The 19,865-nt window shown below is 48.6% G+C and overlaps 2 protein-coding genes across 2 annotated transcripts; one reads left to right on the top strand and one right to left on the bottom strand.

Moving 5' to 3' along the window:
• The first annotated feature begins 2,926 nt into the window (after window positions 1–2,926).
• Hdhd3 (haloacid dehalogenase like hydrolase domain containing 3) lies at window positions 2,927–6,334 on the top strand. Its single transcript, XM_046451793.1, has 2 exons — window positions 2,927–3,022; window positions 4,973–6,334. Exon 2 carries the CDS (start codon window positions 5,132–5,134, stop codon window positions 5,885–5,887), a length of 756 nt encoding a protein of 251 aa, XP_046307749.1. The 5' UTR covers window positions 2,927–3,022; window positions 4,973–5,131; the 3' UTR covers window positions 5,888–6,334.
• A 2,047-nt stretch (window positions 6,335–8,381) lies between these two features.
• On the bottom strand, window positions 8,382–19,537 carry Bspry (B-box and SPRY domain containing). The gene is made up of 6 exons (XM_046451792.2): window positions 19,301–19,537; window positions 16,751–16,849; window positions 13,719–13,949; window positions 12,025–12,050; window positions 11,002–11,126; window positions 8,382–9,785 (listed from the first exon to the last, which is right to left on the bottom strand). The coding sequence occupies exons 1-6, from the start codon at window positions 19,499–19,501 to the stop codon at window positions 9,259–9,261; spliced, it is 1,209 nt and encodes a 402-aa protein (XP_046307748.1). The 5' UTR covers window positions 19,502–19,537; the 3' UTR covers window positions 8,382–9,258.
• Between the last annotated feature and the right edge of the window lie 328 nt (window positions 19,538–19,865).

Genomic DNA, 19,865 nt, shown 5'->3' with positions numbered 1-19,865 from the left:
TGTAATATGTGTAATAAATAAAACCTGGAGACAACCCAAATGTTCATCAACCATGAGATGGAATAGGACAGGAATGAGAATGAACTACAGCTTTACATGACAACGTGGTTGAATCTACTGTTACTCAGCTGTGACAAAATATCTGAGATGATCAACTTAAAAGAGAAAAGGTTTATTTTGGCTCACGGTTTCAGAGGTTTCAGTCCATGGCCATTTGACTCAGTGGCTTTTGGACCTTTGGTGAGGCCGTACATCATGGCAGAAGTGCATGGCAACCAGAGGAAGGAGTGGGGATCCCAATATCCAGTCCACAGGCATGTCTCAATGACCTCCACTAGGCCCCACTTCCTAGAGTTTCTGCCACCTCCTGACGGCACCACAGGCTGCTGACCAGTCCTTTAACACATGAACCTTTGGGGGACATTCTGGATCTCAACTGTAATACCAACAAAATTTTGAGTGAAAGGAACAAGATGCAAAAGAATACATGCTGTGCTGTTCCCTTGTGTAAGATTCAAAAACAGTTAAACCATGCAATTAGAAGTCAGAATCATGATCTTCTGTGGGGGTAAGTGTCTGCAAGCAGATGGGCTCTAGAGTTCTAGAAATATTCTTTTGCTTGCTCCAGGTGGTGGTTGCACCAGTGAGCTCACTTTGTGAAAATTCAAAGACATGCACACTTCTTTGCCTTTTTCTCTGTTTGCAGCACTGGGGATTGAACTCAGGGGTTCTCGACCACATCTCCAGCTACATCCTCAGATCTTTTATTTTTTGAAACTGTTGGCCTAAGTTGACCTCAAACTTATGATCCTGCAGCCTCAGCCTCCCAAGTAGCTGGGATTACAGGGATGCACCATTACACCAGCTCTCTCTGGGTATCTTAATTAAAAAATTAAATAATAGGATTGGGGTTGTGGCTTAGTGGTAGAGCCTTGCTTAGCATGTTCGAGGCCCTGGGTTTCGATCCTCAGCACCACATGAAAATAAATAAATAAAACAAAAAGATATTGTGTCCAACTACAACTAAAACATAAATATTTTTTTAAAAGTTAAATATTAAATAAATGAGGGCTGAGGGTGTAATTTAATCGCAGAGTGCTTTTCCTGTATGCACAAAGCCCTGACTTCTATCCCTAGCATTGAAAAAAATAAAATAAAAAGAAAGAAAAGTAAGTGAAAAATTAAAAGTAAAGAGAGACATGTACCTACTTGGCCCAACCTGGATTTATATAGTGCTTTCAATAAGAGAATGTCAAGGAAAAAGCTCTCACAAAAACAAAACAACAACAACAAAAACCACTTGGCTTTCCAAAGAGAATAAGCTGGCATCCAGTATATAGTATAACATGCCAGGTGTCCCCAGAAGCAGTCACCAGACCAAAAATTAGGTCAATGGATGAAATCATCAGAGGATTCCTGTGATCTAACTGATGCAGGAAAATATCGATTAAATATATCCAGTTTTAAACGTGCAAATCAAAACAAAGCTTGTTCCAGTGTATGAGGGACCTGTCACTGGCTTTCCCCTGATGTAAGATTCCTCTCTCTCCACTGATGAAGTTTACCCAGAGCAAAGGTAAAGCAGATCCCAGAGGACTAACAGTTAAGTCGGGGCCATGACTGCAGGGGGCATATTCACAATGAAATGGAAATGCCATTTTCTGGAGGTGTGCAATGAGTGACCCTGGGTTACAATGGTATGTGGGGCTCTCAACTTTCTCATCTGAAAAAAATCATCTTTTACTTCTCAAAGAACTTTTCCAGGTGATCTCATTCAACTCTGCTGTAGACATTACTATGCCCTGTTTACATATGGAGAAACTGAGGTTCCATGGGCAAAGTTAATGATCTTAGAAATCAACTTCAAAGATAGTCTGGACATTAATTGGAAGTTATTTTGTCCAACCCCCCCATTTTGCATATTGGGAGAAGGAGGCCCAGAGAGGAAAAGAATTGAGCAGAGGGCTCACAGAGGGTCAGATAGCCGTGTTGGAACCTGAACTTAAGGGTCTGCTTAGGTTTTAGGTGACCTTGAACAGTGGGGTGACCTCAGGCATTCCTTGATTCTGTGAAACAAAGGTATACCTCTGACTTCCTTATCACCCTTCCCAACCCCACATCTGGGAATCATATTTGTGACACAAAACCTGTTTTGCAGGTAAGTCCCTGGAATCCCAGGCCCCAGCTCTGACTCTACACTTGGCTTCCTCCCAGGCCCTCAACCTAGCGCGAGGGTGAGTTGGTTCTGAACAAGCAAACAAATGAGTCTTGAGATACCGAAAGTTTCTTTAAAGAGGAGTGGAGGAGAGGAAAGAAGAATGAGGTGTGGAGTCGGGGAGCCCTTCTTTCCTCCCCACCCCTCTCCACCCCTGAGCCTCCACCGCACTTACTACTCTCTCAACACGTCTTGTTTGTTTACTTGATTTTTGTCTGTCCCTCCCATGATCCCAGCAGGCAGGAAGCATCTTGTTTCCCTATGCATCCTCAGTGAGGACCTGCACAGGGACAGAGCAGGCACATGTTTACTAAGCAGCTGGTGAATGAATGTCAAGTTTTTTGAAATGACAACGCACTACTTTTGCAAAATCAAGTCTTTTCTTTCTTTCTTTCTTTCTTTTTCTCGAAAGAATTTTTTAAAGCCTCTAGGTTACTGTAGAGGACTCTACCCACCCTCAGGGTGGCAGCGCAGAGATAACGAAAGGGTGCACGGTGACGATGAGACGAGGGCTGGAGGCGGAAGAGCGCGGGATAGGGAACCAAGGGGGTGCAGGGAGGGGACGAAGGGGCGGGGAGAGTGCAAAGTGACTAAAGCGGGGTGGAGGGGCGCAGCAAGAATAGGTGACTCGCGGAGCGCCGCCAGGGTTGACGAGAGGAGGGCGGGACGAAGAGGCGGGGCGAAAGGAGGAGGGCGGGGCGAGGGGCGGGGTGGGAGCTTGGAGTCCGCGGAGCTGCTGCGAGCCGTAGCCGTAGCCGAGCCGGGAGGATCTGCAGCGGCCCTCTGGCCACCTTCTCTGCGAGCCAGGTAGGTGCTGGGCCCCGGGATAGGCGCCGAGCCGAGGGAGCGCACTGGAACCGGGAAGGGGACCCAGGATCCAGGCCTAGTCGCGGACCCTGGGACTTCGCGCTCCGGGTCACGCAGCACAAGCACTGCAGCCGGGTAGATTTTGCTTGAACTCCCGGCACCTGGACGTTGCTCCACCGAGCCCCGGAGGAAGGGAGGGAGGGTGAACCATTCCGCCTGTAGCCCAGAGCCCCCAGCCCCAGATTCCAAAAATGGAAAACTCTGTATATCGTTCTGGTTCTCGTCTTAGCTGAGCTAATGGCGCCCTGTGCTATTCGCGACAAGTTCCCACCCCTCAGTGGGCCTCCATCTGCCCACCTGCAAAATGAGAGGCTCTTTGAGTGGGTCTCTCCAAGCTCCTGGCAGACAAATCCACTTCCTTGTCTCACTTCCTCGAAGGCTGATCCCCAGATTCACCAGTGTGCCCCTCCTTCAGCGACAGCTTGATTGCTCTGTGAACTCTGACCCCTTGGATTCAACTGAATAGCATATCTGGAATCAGCTCTGTCTAGGAAAGAAGCTGCTTGCAGCCTCTGTTCACCAGCCTGACAAATGCATTTCCTATGCTTTGAGTCAGTAATTTTTTCATGGCTGAGCCTAGGCAGGATGAAGGAAGGATGCAGAAACCAGGCTTAGGAAGGGTTAAGGATAGAAGCAGGCTGCTCTGTCCTTGTGTCCTGTGATATACAAGTTCACCAGAATGAAGTGCTTTTTAAGATCCAAATGTGTCCAAGCATCCTGCAGAGGAAGGGAGCACTCACCAGAGGTTCTAGAAGTTTGGGTTCTAGTCCTGACAGTGTTTATTGGCTTACCGTGACCTTAGGCTAGTAACTGTCCCTCTGACTCAGTCTGCTCAGCAGCCAGGATGTTGGTCAGGTGGTCTGAAAGGGCCCTTCTGTCTTTGAACATTGGTAGTAACGCTAATAAAGATCATAATTGTTTCCTTACTTTGATCTGTAAGACCTTGCCTTAGGTGGACAATCTTCGTAAGTACCAGACTCTTTCATTGCACTTGTCATTTCTACTGCCAGGAACACTTAACCACCTCCACTTCCTGCACATTTGCTCTTCAGATCTTCACCAAAATATCACTTGCTTAGGATGCTCCCTACTTCAAAGACTAAGAGTTTTCTTCCCCTATGTGAATTGTGCCCCTCCCACCGCAGCCTCCAAACCTGTTCTGGTGATACAGCAATGAGGGCTGGGCTTTTAACCTTGCCACATTGACCAGCTCTAGGTCTCTGAGCTCACACATTATACCTGTGTTCCTTTTCTACCATGAGTCCCCCTCACTCCATCCATATTCCCTGAGGGCCCAACTAACATCAGTTTGGGTCTCTGAATTTATGTCCCCATGGTACATACTGACTTCATTATGCTTCATTAAGTGCTTGTGTATTTCTTTGTCTAATATCTGAGTCCCCTATTCTTTTTTCCCCCAGTACTGGGAATCGAACCTAGCTCCTTGCATGGCTAGGTAGCAAGCACTCTACTACTGAGGCATATGCCCAGGCCTTTTTTTTTTTGAGACAGAGTCCCACTAAGGACCTCAAACTTGTAATCCTCCTGCCTCAGTCTCCCAAGTAGCTGGTATTACAAGCATGCACCACTGCAGCTGTCCTGTATCCCCTATTCTTTAGTGCCTATAAATGCCACAAAGGCAGGAAACCTGTCCTATTGCCCAGCATCTAGCTCAAAGATGTACCTGAAAGTTTGTTTTGGAATGAATGTGATATACACTCTCATTTAGCCCAAGATCTTGTAAGGTTAATGTCATTGTGTTCCTCTTACACATGAGACAGGGATTCAGAGTGACTTTCCTAGGGTCACACATTGACAGCACTGATGTGAAACCAGTGTCTCTAACAGCAGGGCCTTGACTTCAACCTCACCTGCTATTTCTCATTCTAGGATCCTGTGCTGTGAAGACGTTTCCAAAGTGCCTTAGGTCAAGCAGAAAATCTGATCCACAGGCCGGGAAAGAAAAGACTGTTAGGTTGTGGAGGGGTAGTCTTATCCAGCTCCTTATCTTCCTGGACTGTGGGACCCAAGGTGGACTTGTCCTTCTCCATGGCACACCAGCTGCAGCTACGTCTCCTGACATGGGATGTGAAGGACACGCTGCTGAGGCTTCGGCGTCCTATAGGGGAGGAGTATGCCACCAAGGCCAGGGCCCATGGGCTGGAGGTGGAGGCCACAACACTGGGACAAGCCTTCAGGCAGGTGTTCAAGGCTCAGAACCACAGCTTCCCTAACTACGGCCTGAGCCATGGCCTCACCTCTCGTCAGTGGTGGCTGGATGTGATCCTGCAGACCTTCCACCTGGCAGGTGTCCGGGATGCCCAAGCCGTGGCCCCCATCGCTGATGAGCTATATGAAGACTTCAGACACCCCTACAGCTGGCAGGTATTGGATGGGGCTGAGAACACCCTGAGAGGGTGCCGCAAGCGGGGTCTGAAGCTGGCAGCAGTCTCCAACTTTGACCACCGGCTACAGGACATCCTGGTGGGTCTTGGCCTGTGGGAACACTTTGACTTTGTGTTGACTTCTGAAGCTGCTGGCTGGCCCAAGCCAGACCCCCGCATTTTCCATGAGGCCTTGCGGCTTGCTCGCATGCAACCAGCAGTAGCAGCCCATATTGGGGACAGTTACCTCTGTGATTACCAGGGGGCTCGGGCTATAGGCATGCACAGCTTTCTGGTGGTTGGCCCAGAGCCTCTGGACCCTGCCATCAGGGCTTCTGTACCTGAAGAACATATTCTTCCATCACTGTCCCATGTCCTGCCCGCCCTTGACCGCCTGGAGGGATCAACCCCTGGGTTGTAAGTCTGGTGAGGAAGTGTCTGGGCCAAAACAAACACTGGAGAAGGAGCCCCTTCTTTCTTCCCAGATGTGGACTGTGCTCTTCCCCTGCAGCCTCCAAACCTGTTCTGATGATAACAGTAACAAGGGCTGGGCTTTTAGCCTTGCCACACTAACCAGCTCCAGGTTGCAGCTCACTCATTCACACCTGCGTTCCTTTTCTCCCATGAGTCCCCCTCACCTCCATCTGTATTCTTTGAGGGACCAAATAGTTTCAAAATCAAGCACTTTCTAGGACTGGGAGTGTGGCTCAGTGGTAAAGTGCTTGCCTAGCATATATGAACCCTGGATTCTACCCCCTGCACCACCACCCAAAAAAAAAGCAGGCATTTAAAAACTTTTAGTAGCAAGGTCCTTTTGTCATTGGAGACCTAAAACCCTATTATGAAATAATAATAATTTGAAGCAGAATTCTTATTATTCAACCTTTGAGACCCACCCCCTCACCAAGCCTGAGTTTAGAACTTAATTTGATGCTAAGCCATTGCTGTAGGACACTGAATAGTCTGAACAGGAAATTCGACATAAGAAACAACCATGATTAGTCACAAAGTTAGACTGATGGCTATGCCTGCCCAGAGTACTTAGGTACTCTGCTAAGTTCTCAATGTGACCCTTGAAGCTCCCAAGTGGGCATAACTATCCCACCCACCTACCCACCCACCCCCCTTTTTTTTTTTTTTTCAAATGAAGAAATGGAGATTCAGGGGTTAGGTGACGTGGTAATGCAGCTGAAGTCAGCATGCGTGGGAACCAGGGTTCCAATTTAAACCCATCCAATTCCAAAGCCCATTGACTTGGACCACTAGGTTTCAAGTGGACAGGGGGCCTTGTCACATAAAACAGTGCAGTAGAGATCCTGGGAGAAGAGGAAAGTCATCCTGAGCAATGTCATTCCTAAAGGGCACCCCAGTCACAGGGGCCAGCATGGGGGTAGGAGATCAAGGGAACAAGGACGAGCTCGGGGTGGGGAAAGCAGCTGGAGGCTGAAAGAATAGGTTGGGTTTTAAAACTCCAGGTCTCTTCCTGCCTTCACCAATGCACTTGTTTCCCAGATCTCTCTGCTTTGTCCAGTGCCAGGCACAGGTTTTAACCATAGACTTGAAAACACAGGCAGGCACAAATGTGTGGGTTCTGGTGCCAGTGGACAAGGAGGGCTCTGGACAGAACCCTAAGCTGGTGGTGAGGTTGGGCAGAGGTTTGAGGGGACATTCCTGCAGTGTGCCCAGGACCTGTGAGGGCTCTGTGGGAGGTGGAGGGAGCATGGCAGGGGGCTGTCCAGTGCCAAAGAGGAGAGGGTGGTTTTGACCGGATCTCTGGACAGGGGCTGTGCCCAGGAAAAGGTGGGAAAGACCCCTTCAAGCTTGATCAAACCATTTGTGTCTATCTTCCTTGGGCCTGGCACCAAGACCAGGTGACTCAACAGTAATGCCCAAGTGTCCCAGCAATGAAGACACAGGTCATGAACTTTAGTCTCAGAGCTGCAAGGGCCTTGGAGATCATCTCCACCTAGAGTTGCCAACCAGAGGCCTGTGGGTTTAATCAGCCCAGTTTCTTTAAGTAAACTGTTAAGCAATCTAATGAGATTTCTCAAAAAAAAAGGGCAGGGATGTGACTGAGTGGTAGAGCGCTTGCCTAGCATGCATGAGGCCCCAAGTTCTATTCTGGCACTGGAATTAAAAAAAAAAAAATCTTTTTTTTCCACCTCAAGATGGGGATTTTTTCAGATTTTCTCAGAAGACCTCTGCCCCCATCCATTCTGGGGCCACATGACTGCATGGCCAGAAATGGCTGAGGCAGAGGAATGGTTGTCTTTGAATCTTAGACTATTTTATTTCATTGTCCACTGACCCCAGCGACCTTACTTTGTGACCTCCCCTGATTAAGCAGTGATTTTCAAACAGTGATTTTCAAGTGGGGAGGGCTCTGATTCACATCCTCTTTGAACCCAGAGCCCTAAGTTGCAGGTAGTATTTTGTTTTGTTTTTGCAATGCTAGGGATAGAACCCAAATGGGCCTGTCACATACTAGGCAAGAGCTCTACCACTGAACTCCAGCACCAGCCCTGATAAAGCTTTTTTTGGTACTGGGTATTGAACGGGGGTGCTTTACTACTGCACTACATCCCGAGCCATTTTTATTTTTCATTTTGAGGCAGAGTCTCCCTAAGTTACTGAGGTTGGCCTCGAACTTGCAATTGAATGTGCCTCTGGAGTTGCTGAGATTACAGGAGCACATCACCATGCCCAGAGTAAGGCTGCTTTTTAAGAGTGTTCCTGAATAAAAGTTTGAAGAACACTATTCTTGGGTCAGCTCATGAAGGAGAACACTAAGGGCTTTTCCCTTGATCCCAGTAAATGTCTGCAGAGTCTTTCTGCCAGGCCTCGCTGTGTGTGAGGGTTAAGACTGAGCCAGCACAGTCTGTAGCCAATTATTAACAAAGAACATACAAGAAGTCTTCAAGTCTTTTAAGACCTTTAATCATGTCCACGTTCCCTAAGGTCAGTCCTCAGTTCTTACTTGAAGCTCTTTTAGACCTGAAACTCTTACCCTAGGTCTTTAAGTCACAGGGGCACTCACCAGTAAATGTTTCAAGGGAAACATTTACTTATTCCACCCATTATCACGGGTGGGCACAAGCTGGCGCTCAGCTTCTGGGTCTGGGGCAAATGCCCATGGCTGTGCTGCCATTAGGTTTCCTGGAGGTAGGATCCCTCAGTCTTCTGAGTGCCAAGGCAGGACCTGGGCATTCCCAGGCCAGACTATTCTGCCCAAGAGCAGCCTCACAGAAGTTCTAAATCTCTTCCAGGTGGTCCTTGTGTACTAAAAAAATATTTTCTCATTGTGCCATGTCCTGAAAAAGATGGAGAAGTACTGAACTAAGAGGACAGTCTTCAGCCATAGGCTTCTCTGCAGAGAATCCCTTCCATATGTGAGAAGCTGGGGGGAGGGGGCTGAAGTGCTTCTCCAGAAACTACATCTGCCCAGTCACCTGTCCATCTGTCCATCCATCTACTCACTCACCATATAATTACTGCTCCCTCATTATGCACCAGATACCATGCTGGTTGCCAGAGATAAAGTGGTGAAGGAGACACCTCACAGGGGCAGATGCGTGGTAGACTGGGAGTAAAGTCCCAGGAGCCACAGACGGCCAGGATTTAAAGGATTTGTCCAGGTCTGAGACAATATCTACTACTCCTAAGCTGCCCATTGGGCATGGACCCTGCTTCCCTTAGAAACCCCACACCATTTGGGGAAAGGACATCCAGTAGATATGTGGCCTGGCCTGAGAAGGTGATGGGAGGTGGAGCTGGCCTCCCTGTGGCCCAAGGTCAGTGGATGATGGAAATGGTCTGGTGGGCCACAGCGAAGACTGGGCGGAGGGGCCGAGGGAAGGCTGTGCGGTAAGAGTAGAGCACGGTGCCCGAGGCCGGCTCGAAGAAGAGCAGCTCTTGTCCCTGCAGGTCCAGTAGCACGCCCAGCTGCGCGGGGCACTGCAGCAGCCCCAGGGGCTCGTGCCGCCCGTTGTGCGAGAAGCAGAACTCCTGATCATAGCGGGAGAAGACCCAGGAGTAGGCATTGTGGCCCAGGCGGCAGTCACTACCAGAACCCTTGCGGGGCAGCTGGCTTGAGGCCACGCCCACTTTGTAGGCACAACTGTTCTGGACATTCACCATCCAGGCATGGAGCCCCTCCTGGAAGGAGGTGGCAGCCAGAGCATTGGGCCAGTGGTCGAAGCGCTCTGGGCCATCTGCACAGGCCTTGGACTTCTTGGCACTGAAGGTCAGGGTCCTTCGATCATCTGACAATTGCAGAGAGGGGCTGATAGTCTTCTCATCAATGCGGACGTCCTCCATGCCTGCCAGAAAGAATTCTGAATCATCCAGGCCCCTCCCAGAAAGCCCCAACCTGATCCCATAAGGTAGCAAAGAGATTCCTCATCACTCACTGGCATTCAGACTCAGACAAGCCATTTACTCTCTCTGAGCCTCAGTTTCCTTGTCTGTAAAACAGCTATCAAATAGAATATCACAGGGTGGTCATGAACATTAAATAAAATTTAAAAAAATACATGTAAAGTGCCTAACATGTAAGTGCTCAATAAACTGTACCCATGGTAACAGTAGTTATTACTAGCTGAAGATTTCAATTGTAAACTTTGACAGAAGTAAGGCAGAAAGAGCAGTGAGTTGCTCAGGATTCCATGCTGAGTGGGAGGCAGGGTCAAATGAAGACTCAGCATTTTGTTGGTGCATCTAGCACAGGTCATACTGATTGCTAGCTGGTCATATCTGTGTCCTCCAGATATGACTTACCCTGGAGACAGAGCTCCTGAAGATAGAAAGCATGAGACATGCAGTTTCCAAAAGTTAACACGCTGCTGAAAACTCAGGTGCCATCTGACACTAGAACCTAGTGTAGACAAGCTATAGCTTAGGTCAAAAATTTAAGGATAATATACAGGGGGAGGGTTAAAATAGAAAAAAGAGTCAGTCTACTAACCTAACCTTCCCGTGAACTGTGCAAAGACTACCACTGGAGTACAGAAGCTTCTATCCAGCCTTGGAGAAGCCTGCTTTGAGACCCCCATGCTAAGTGGGAATCCCTGGAGGTAGAAGACGGCGTCACGTTAACCTGTGTGGCCCTAGGATGCAGCACAGAGCCAGGCCCACGGTCAGTCTGAGTCTCTGTAAAGTGCATGGATGAGACAAAGCCAGGCAGTGTCCTCCCTGGTTCATCTGCCCTCCAGTTGGCCATCGGTTATATTTTCTTAAAGAGAAAGCTGAGGTTTCCAAGAAATCATAATGAGCTGCCCTAGAAGGGCAGAAAGTAGGAGGATGTGCTTTACAGAAAGAAAATTAATCCTAGATCCAACCACAGGGCAGGCTGATCTAGCAATGAGAGGGACCTGGCCCAGCTGCTCAGCCCTATCCACAGCCACAGCCCCCTGAGCAGCCAACTTCAGGCACCACAGTTTGCCTGAGCTACTGTTCCAGAAGCAAACCCCAGGCAGACAGACAGACAGACAGAAGCCCAGTTGCTCTTGAAGGTGTCAGGCTCTTGCAGCTCCTAACCTGAGAGAGATCCAAGAACCGCCGTTGCCCAGAGCTGGGTCAGTAGTGGACTCCAAGTGCACTTCTCATTAAAGTTTAATTTTTCTGATTCCTGGGGATCCAAAATGCCCTCTGCTTCCTCGGTCCTTATGCAGGGGGAAAAAAAAAGAGATTCAAGAAGCTACTGGAAATACACCTGGATCATTATGGGGTGAGTGGAGGAGGAGAGAAGTAAAATTCTCCTACTACCACAGTGACATCAAGACTGGCAGCCAGCCAGGTACAGTGGCGCACGCCTGTAGTCCCAGCTACTCAGAACTTGGGAGGCTGAGGCTGGAGGATCACAGGTTCAAAGCCAGTCTCAGCAACTTAGTGAGGCTGTAAGCAACCTCATTTAGACCCTGTCTCTGAATAAAGAAATTTAAAAGGGCTGGGGATGTGGTTCAGTGGTTAAGTGCGCCTGGGTTCAATCCTTGGTATCAGAAAGAAAAAAGATTTAGCAGCCAATTCCACCCAGAAGCCACTAAAGGGGATCAAACCGGGGGCTTGGTACATGTGAGGCAAGCACTCTACCAACTAATATCCCCAGCCCCTCTAAATACATTAAAAAAAAAAAAAAAAAAAAAAAAAAAAAGGGCTGAGGATGTGGCTTAGTGGTGCCAAGCGTCCCTGGGTTCAACACCCAATACCAAAAAAAAAAAAGTTTTTAAAAGCCCATGGCGAGGGCCTGGGGCTGCAGCTCGGTGATTGAGCACTTGCCTAGCATATAGGCCCCAGTTCAATCCTCTCCTGCAAAAACACCAAACCAAAACAAATAAGCAATCAAAAAGAGGCCATGGCAAGGCTCTGGTTAATAAGTATATGTTCAGTGCTCCTCCGGGTGGGTCTAAAGCAACTGTCCAGACCAGGGGCAGGAAGACCCTGACCATCAAGCCATCCAGGGATGTCACTCAGTCGCATGCCTGACACTTTCTCCAAAGAGCAGAGACTGGGGAGAGGCCTAGGGTCTGTGACTACCTAAGCAAACCTCAGGACCATACTCACCTCTCAAAAATCTCCTGCTCCTTTTGCTGCAAAGAAAGAAAACAATGTCAGACTTGGCACCAGACACCCAGCAGGCAGTCAAAACTTGACTGCCTTGTAGAGAGGGTTCCATGTAGACACAGACTCTAGGACCAAAGCTCCTACTCCTTCCCCTAAAGCCAAAATCAAGCTGTATGGGTTGCTTTTCTCCCACTCACCCCCGTGACACATGCACAGGATGAATCACTCTACTGCTCCTACCCCGGGGTATCCTGGGTTTCCCTCAACTCCACTTCAAGACCGTCGCCCATTTGCCAGTATCCCCCATGAAGACTGTCAGCTCCTGGACAGCTGAGACTCTCTGGATCCTCTATTGTGACTGTCCCAGTGTCTAGGACAGAATGTGCTCTGTGCAGGGAAGCTGGGTGACTTGTGAAAGCACAATGCGGGGCAGTCATGGAAACTGCCCTACTGAAAATGCAGTGGGAGGGCCCAGTTGTTCCACATTCTTCCTCTGCTTGGCCTTTACCTCCGATGTCACACTGTCCCTTCAAAACTAAAGGTATCTGTATATCTACACAATATTCTGAAAGATTATAAGCCGAATGTTAGTCATGGTAATTTCTGGCAGGACTGGAGATGAGCTGTTTCAATGGAGCCCTCGTCAGCTCCCTCAAGCGCAGCATGCCCTCGGCACACTCCTGAACTCTCTCCACCTTGCCACTTCCTTTCCCATGCGACTCTTATCACTTCAACATCACTTCATCCAGCAAGCCTTCCCTGACCCTTTCCTTCCCCCAGCCCAGATTGTGAGGTCCCTAGCTCTGAGTGATTACATATCCTTTAACATCCCAGTTCTCAATTTACATATTCATCTCCTTCATAAGGCTGGGAGCAGCTGGCAGCTGTATTCTGTAACTCTGCCCCATAGGGGCATGCCTAGCATGAAACAGTAAACATTTGTATACTACTGAAAGAATATCACTACCAGCTGCCCCCAACCCTCTTATAATTTGATTTTCTGGCCTCATGTTAAAGAAGACAATATTCAGTGGTACTTATTAAAGCACGTATGGAAGACTTATTCAGGAACATGGAGATAGGTACAGGAACCATTGCAACCGCGAAGAGATTGGGCTCAACTCTGAATTCAACATGGGCAGGTGGGAATTCACAGCCCAGGAACATCTTGGAAGTCTTGGAATGGAAAATTACCAAGAGGAAATATAAGGATAAGGGGAATTTCGGCTAAATCAACTTATTAGGACTCTTGCTGAAGACAAGCCGGGATGATCAGACATCACCTGAAGATGATGGAGGATGAGAAGCCCAATTAGGTATTGAGAAAAATCAGAAATCAAGAATGAGGCTCAGTGGTAGAGCGCTTGCCTAACATGCATGAGGCACTGAGTTCGATCCCTGGCACCCCATAAAAATAAACAAATAAAATAAAGTTATTTAAAAAAAATAAAAAGAATGAAGGGGTTCTGGCTAAACTGACTTAGCGGGATTCTTTTGCTAAAAGTAGATTTTACAAAGAAGTACACGGATGGGCCTAGGAGAACATTCAGAAGCCAGACTAAAATTTAGCCAAGCGAGTAATCTTTGTCACTCAGCCCTGCTTCAAATCCTCTTTGCCACGCACCTCCTACCAATAAACATTTCCAGTGTTTTCAAACTCTGGGGCGTCTGGACTTCACCCTTGCCTGACTTACAATCAGCTGGAAGTCATCCAGATGGGTGAGCATGTCCACTAGGCTGGTGCGGATGGTGTCGAGCTTCTGCAGAGCCTCGGCCCAGTGTACCCGCTGGGTCAGGATGCTCTGGTGGGCCCGCTCCTCTTCACCATGCACCTGTTCCAGTAACCGCTGCTCCTCGCTCTCGCACAGACTCCTCACCAGGCTCAACCGCTGGATAACCAGCTCCCGTGCTGAACTGGCCATGCTCTGTCACGGAGTAAAATGAGGAGTCAGGTCCTGGCAATGTCTCAGTCTGGATTAGAGCGTTTGGGCTCAGAAGGAGGGAGTGTGAGATGGACTAGCAATGTCCACAATGGACATGCCAAGGGGAATGACAGTGTTGAAGCGATTTACTTCACATCCCAGCCTTAGACTTCCAAAATATGGTTTAGGGGGAAAAAATTAAGATCCAGATGATAGGCTGTACCTCATGAGGCCATGATCACAGGATGAAGGAACTGGGCAGGATGTGGAGATCAACTGGAACCACCTGCTTATTGTCACAGTTGGGAATAGCAAGGCCAAGGGACCAAAGTCAGAGAATTACAGAAACTGCAGGGCAGAAGAGCCTATAAAGTCCTCCCTATTTCACTATGTAGAAGGACAAAAAGCATTACTTCCTAAGACTGTTCCAACTAATTCCTAATAGTTTTTATCTGCCACAGAAGAGACCTGAAAGAAGTTCCCAGCCAAAGAAATTACTGAGTGTCTTCTAACTCCTGGCACAGTGTCTGACATACAGTAGGTACCCAAATATTCACTGGATGACTGAGTGGGACATTTTTCCTGACAATCACGAATCTCTCTTGGAAGCATGCACATGACAAATGGGTGGCAGAGCAGGGACCAGGACTCAATTCTCTTAATTCTCGGGCCAACTCTATTCTCCAACACCAAATGCCATCGGATAACCAATCCTCCCCAAAGGCATCAGTTGCAAAAGCACCTGCACTTGTACTCTTGCCAGAAAACAGAGCAGAACTGCTTTCGGGTCAGAGAGCCAGGGACACCCAGCCACTTTCCTGTATCCTGTCCCTGAAGGCCTGTTTTGTACAGTGCAGGAAATAGTCATGCCTGTTTGACAGAAGCTCCTCAATTTTGGGGAGAAAAGAGTAGCCTAGTGAACCTGCGTGGGTATAAACCACTCTCTTCCACCTAGGCTATTATAACTGTTCCCTAATTGGTGTCCCTGCTTTTACTTTTGCTGTCCATAGTCACGTCTCAATATAGCGGCCAAAATGTTCTTCTTTAATCTTAAATTATAGCATTTACTCTGCTCAAAAATTTCCTATGGTTTCCTATCGTACCCACAATGAAAGGCAAAGTCCCTGCATGGCCGATGAGGATACAATCCCACTCTCCTCTCCCGCTGCCCTTGGGATCTCATCTCCTCCTGCCTCCCCCCTGTTTACTCTGTATCAGCCTCCCAGGCCTCCAGGCTGCTCCTCCAACAAGGGCTTCTGAACTTGCCCTCTTTCTTGAGCACTCTTCCCTCAAATGTGTGGTCTGTTCCCCCACCTCCTAGGTGATAGTGCAAATATCAGCCTCCTTAATGAGGTCACTTACGATCACAGCACATGTGGCTGCAACCCCTGTCCTCCGCACATCCTATTCCCCTTCCTATTTTACATTTCCCCTTATCAGGTATCACCTTCTGATGCAATATGTTTTTATTTGTTATTGTCCCTTTCTCACAACAAGAATGTAGGCTTCATGAAAACAGGAACTTTTATATGGTTTGTTCACCGTGGAATGCCTAGCACATAGGATAACAGTGTCTAGCACAGGGTTAGTACTCAAAAAGAATTTGTTAAATAAATAAATGATAAAATGTTGGAAGGTTCCCCCTTAAAGTGAGGATCTGCTATAGTAGCTTTCAATCAACATTGTACTAAGATCATAACCAGTGCAATAAGACAAGAAAATAAAAAGGATGAGCAGGGGGGCAGGCAGGTTGAGGGGATTAAGACATGGAGATCACCATGCAAACTAAAGCAAAGATGAACAGAGTAGCTGCCTGGACTCCTAGCAGCTTTTTGGTTCCTGATACTAGTTCCGTTTCAGCTTCAAGGATCCATATACCCTGCCAGGAAATTCAGTTTTATTTATGCTAATTTGACTAGGTTGTGTTTCATGAAATTAAAAGAACCTTGATTAGGTCAGTGACAAGTCTGCTCCAGGTATTATGGCGGAAGGAGGAAGGGTATGTGCAGAAACAAAAGCATAGCCCCTTCCCTGAAGGGCATATTGAGAGTGAAGACACAGCAGTGGCAATAAGTCCACCAAGGAAAGGATTGACAGTGGATGTAGGAAAAGAGGCACTGTTCTGGGCCTCTGAAGGTCCAGGTCATAGAATTGACTCTCTCAGGAGGCAGTGTGGCCTTGGGCAAATCAATTAACCTCCATGGAACCCAATTCCCCATGTATAAATAGAGATGTTACTGCCACCAGCTGCATAAGATTATCATATGGAATACTCAGTGTCAAAGTCCCTAAATAATTTATAAGTCTGGGACTGCGTATGAAATAATCATATTTTACAGAATAATTAGATAATTAGAAGGCTACTCTTGCCAGGCAAAGTGGCACATACCTGGAATCCCAGCTACTTATGAGGCTGAGACAGGAGAATCACAAGTTCAAAGCCAGGCTTGACAACTTAGCAAGACCCTATCACAGAATAAAAAATAAACAGGGCTGGGGATGTAATTAAGTAATAGAGTACTGCTTATTAAAAAAAAAAATGCTACCCTTCTCTCTACACTAAGACACCCAAGAAAGTAATTTTCTAGCAGTCTTTGTACGCAATGTGGTACTAGAGACAAGCTTACTCTGTCCAGATGGCAAAATCATGTCTCAGAGAAATGGGAAACCATTCTTCCTGGACATCTGGCTTTGTTAGTACCACAATGAGTTTGTGAGGTTGGGAAGGGATCCTAGACTTGTCTAAGTTCCTGGGGTTAGGGTCTTATCCTGGGGAGGGGGCACAGAGAGAAAGGAAGAATTACCACTGCTCTCTGGTTCTTCCCTGACAGGACCTCAGCCATGTATTTGGAGATGCCAGCACTCTGTAACTGCAGCCTCTCACACTGGTCCACGATCTTGTTCTGCAACACAAACAACCCTCATAGTGTCTTTGGCCATGCATATGAGCCATTCACTCATTTTCCCCTACCTCAGCCACCCACTCCCATGGTCATGTCTACAACTGCATCATTATCAAAAATGATATTGTCTCCAAATCTTCATGTGAAGGATTCCACATCCTGCCCGCCACATCCTATTCTCCTAGCTCACGAACTCTCCTAGCCAACAAGGGCCTACCTGACATGATTCTGCCTATGTCTCCAATGTCACCTCCTACCACTCTCCACAATGTCCTTCTTTATGTTCCTTAAGGACACCAAACTTGTCCTGACCTCAGTGCCTTTGCACCTTCCTTCTTTCTTCTGCAGTAGTCTCCATGTGTGGCTTCTTCACTCCATCCAGATATCACTTCTTTGAGTGCCTTTCCTGTCATTCCCCCTCCCCTGATCTTTTCCTTGCTTTATCTTTCTCCCTTGAACTTGTAACTCTCTGATTATATGCTGTGTGTTTACTTTTACTGCTTATGTTCCCACCACTGGAATATAAGCACCATGACTTTGACCTGTTCTCTTCGTCCTACTCCCTAGAAGGGAGTTCCTGCACAAAAAGGCCCTAAATAAATATTTGTGGAATGAATGAACACCCACTGCCTTGACTGCAAGAGGGCCAGCAATTCACAGCTCCCAAAGCTACTAGCATCAACTATGGGGACAGGGAAGAGTTTCAGAAATGAGGCAAATGAGGCCCACAGAGAAGTGACCCACTCCAAGTGACATGGTAAGGCCCTTGCTTTTCCACTCCATCTCTCCAGATAACAGCTGGGGCCCTCCCAAGCTGCAGTCCTTCCATGATTTCCCCCTAAGAGTTTTTGCCTCATTCCATCGACTGAAAAGCAACTCAGTTATCTCTTCCAGGAAGCCCTCATAAATATTTCCTCCCACAAGTAGAAATTAGCCTGGCAATTCACAGGTGCAAATGCAAAGTCTTAGTACTGAACTGACTCGGAGGAAGCTATGATCAGCGTGCACCACAGGACTGGGAGAACTGAGACCAGCTTTTGAAAAGCAACTTGGCAGGAATCCAGAAGGTAAGAGAGCAGTTGAACTGGTGCTGTTTTGATCCAGTTCAGTAACAGTCTTGCCCTGGTGTGAAATTTCTTTGCTGGAGAGATAGGGGATAGTGTGCTAAAGACATTTCTGCTCTAAACTGGAAGCGGCTGAAGGCAAAGCCCACTTCCCTTCAGGCAAAGGGGGTGAATAGGAGAGGCTGGGGGAAGAGGGTCAGGTAAGATGCCCTGAGGCAGAGTACATTCCGAAATAAGCACCAGGTCTGCCACCCCATTCCAGCCTTCACCACCATTCAGATATGCCCATGGCTACTTTTTAAGGTTTTCATGAAATTCTCCATCTCATTAGCATTACTTCCTCCCTCTAACCCCTGAAGCAAAGAGGTGGCTTTCTCTTGCCCAGTCAGTAAGTGCCCTGCCTCCAGCTGTTGACAATTGGAAACCTAGAAGGAGTTACTGCCCTGCTCTAGGCCTCAGTTTCCTCATCTATAAAATGCTGAGTAGCACTGCCACTTCCACAAGCTGATCTGGATGGAATGAGAAGACAAATGTTTAAGTACTTTGGAATTTGAGAGGTTCCTATTCCTAATGCAAGTTGATTATATCATATTATCCAAGTTTATTTTCATCATCGCTATTGTTGACAGGTAAGACCAATCAAGACGTCACTAAATAACTGAACCCCTGCTGGCCCTAGCACCCGGTAAGATATGTGTATTACAGTCCACTCTAAGTAGGTGAAGTCCCCAGTGAGAGCACTCAAGTGCACAGCAGGGCTGAACTCCAGGGTGGGGTTGGCGACTCCAATTGCAAGGAAATCCCCAGGGGCCACAGCTAAGGTGGAAGGAGGGAGGAAGCACCAAAGTGACTGACTCTCCAATCTCAGCAGCTCAGGGGAGGGGTGGTGACAGGTGACCAGCCTGGAACCAAGCTGAAAGTGGAGGTGAGAAGAAACCTCAGGTGAAAGGGAACCTCCAGTTATCTTCCCCGCCCCCTCCCCACTGAAGTGAAACCAGCTCGAGTACAGTCGAGGCCAATCCTGGAAGGGAAAAAGAGCGCCTCACCAGGAAACCAGTAGACAGGGGTGTGGGTCTGAATCCAGGGGTGAGGAGGGACCCGCTTTTATCAAAGGTCAACTATAATAAACACATGCCAGTATTATTATTATTGCCCCCAATTACAGATGAAGACACTGAGGCTCAGGGAGTTTTGGGACTCAGGGAGCATGCAAGAGGGTGGGATTCGAACTCGATCAACCCGATTCCAGAAGCCACACCTTCTACGGCCTCGCTCTACAGGCCAAACCACTGAGAAGCCCGACCCAGGCCGCCGGGTCCCTGCCTGTCCAGCCCTGCGCGCCACCGCCGCCCCGAGTCCCCCGCCTTCCGGGCCCACGCCCGCTCACCCGCAGCTCCTCGGCGCGCTGCTCCGCCCGGCGGATGCGGTGCCCCTCGCAGCGGCCGCCCACCCCGGCGCAGGCGGCGCACACGGGCCGCCGCTCGGAGCCGCAGAACCAGCTGAGATCCTGGCCGTGCTCGGGGCACAGCGGGCCCCGCTCAGACCCCGGTCCGAGCCCCGTCCCCGGCCCGGCTCCATCCGCAGACATGGCCGAGCGCCGCGCGCTACGCGCTCCACCTGTCGCAGGTGCTGCTGGGCGGGGCCTCCCCGACCCCGCCCCGGCCCCGCCCCGGAGCGCCGAGCGCCGGGCTCCGCCTCCTTCCGCCCGGAGCCCGCCCGCTTGGCAGACGTTTGGATTGCCGAGTTAAATCGTGCTGTGCGCGTGTTTTTAAAACAACAAACTTAAAACACCGAACCGTAACGTGACTGTAGGAAAATTTATTGCGCACTTACTGAGTGCCAGGCTTTTGCTAAGCGCTTTACGAGCATTCTTACCGGCGGATCCTTGCAACAGCCCTTTTTGAGAGGCCGTTTAGACGAGTAGTTTAAAACTAGGGTGGGGTCACGCTGCC

The sequence above is a fragment of the Marmota monax genome, unplaced genomic scaffold (genome assembly GCF_021218885.2).
Source record: "Marmota monax isolate L192 unplaced genomic scaffold, Marmota_monax_Labrador192_F-V1.1 WCK01_AAM20220418_F8-fsc00020, whole genome shotgun sequence".
In the NCBI taxonomy this organism is placed as follows: domain Eukaryota; kingdom Metazoa; phylum Chordata; class Mammalia; order Rodentia; family Sciuridae; genus Marmota; species Marmota monax.
Note: the sequence above shows the minus strand (reverse complement) of the source record. Positions and strands in the feature narration are given on the sequence as shown.

What these genes read in the sequence shown, in the direction of transcription:
- Hdhd3 (XM_046451793.1), top strand. Translation starts at nt 5,132, where the DNA reads ATGGCACACCAGCTGCAGCTACGTCTCCTGACATGGGATGTGAAGGAC.
- Bspry (XM_046451792.2), bottom strand. Translation starts at nt 19,501, where the DNA reads ATGTCTGCGGATGGAGCCGGGCCGGGGACGGGGCTCGGACCGGGGTCT. An exon ending in AGCGCGCCGAGGAGCTGCGG is followed by an intron (nt 16,850 to 19,300) that starts GTGAGCGGGCGT and finishes TTTGTGTTGCAG; the next exon opens with AACAAGATCGTGGACCAGTG. An exon ending in TGGATGACTTCCAGCTGATT is followed by an intron (nt 12,051 to 13,718) that starts GTAAGTCAGGCA and finishes CTTTCTTTGCAG; the next exon opens with CAAAAGGAGCAGGAGATTTT.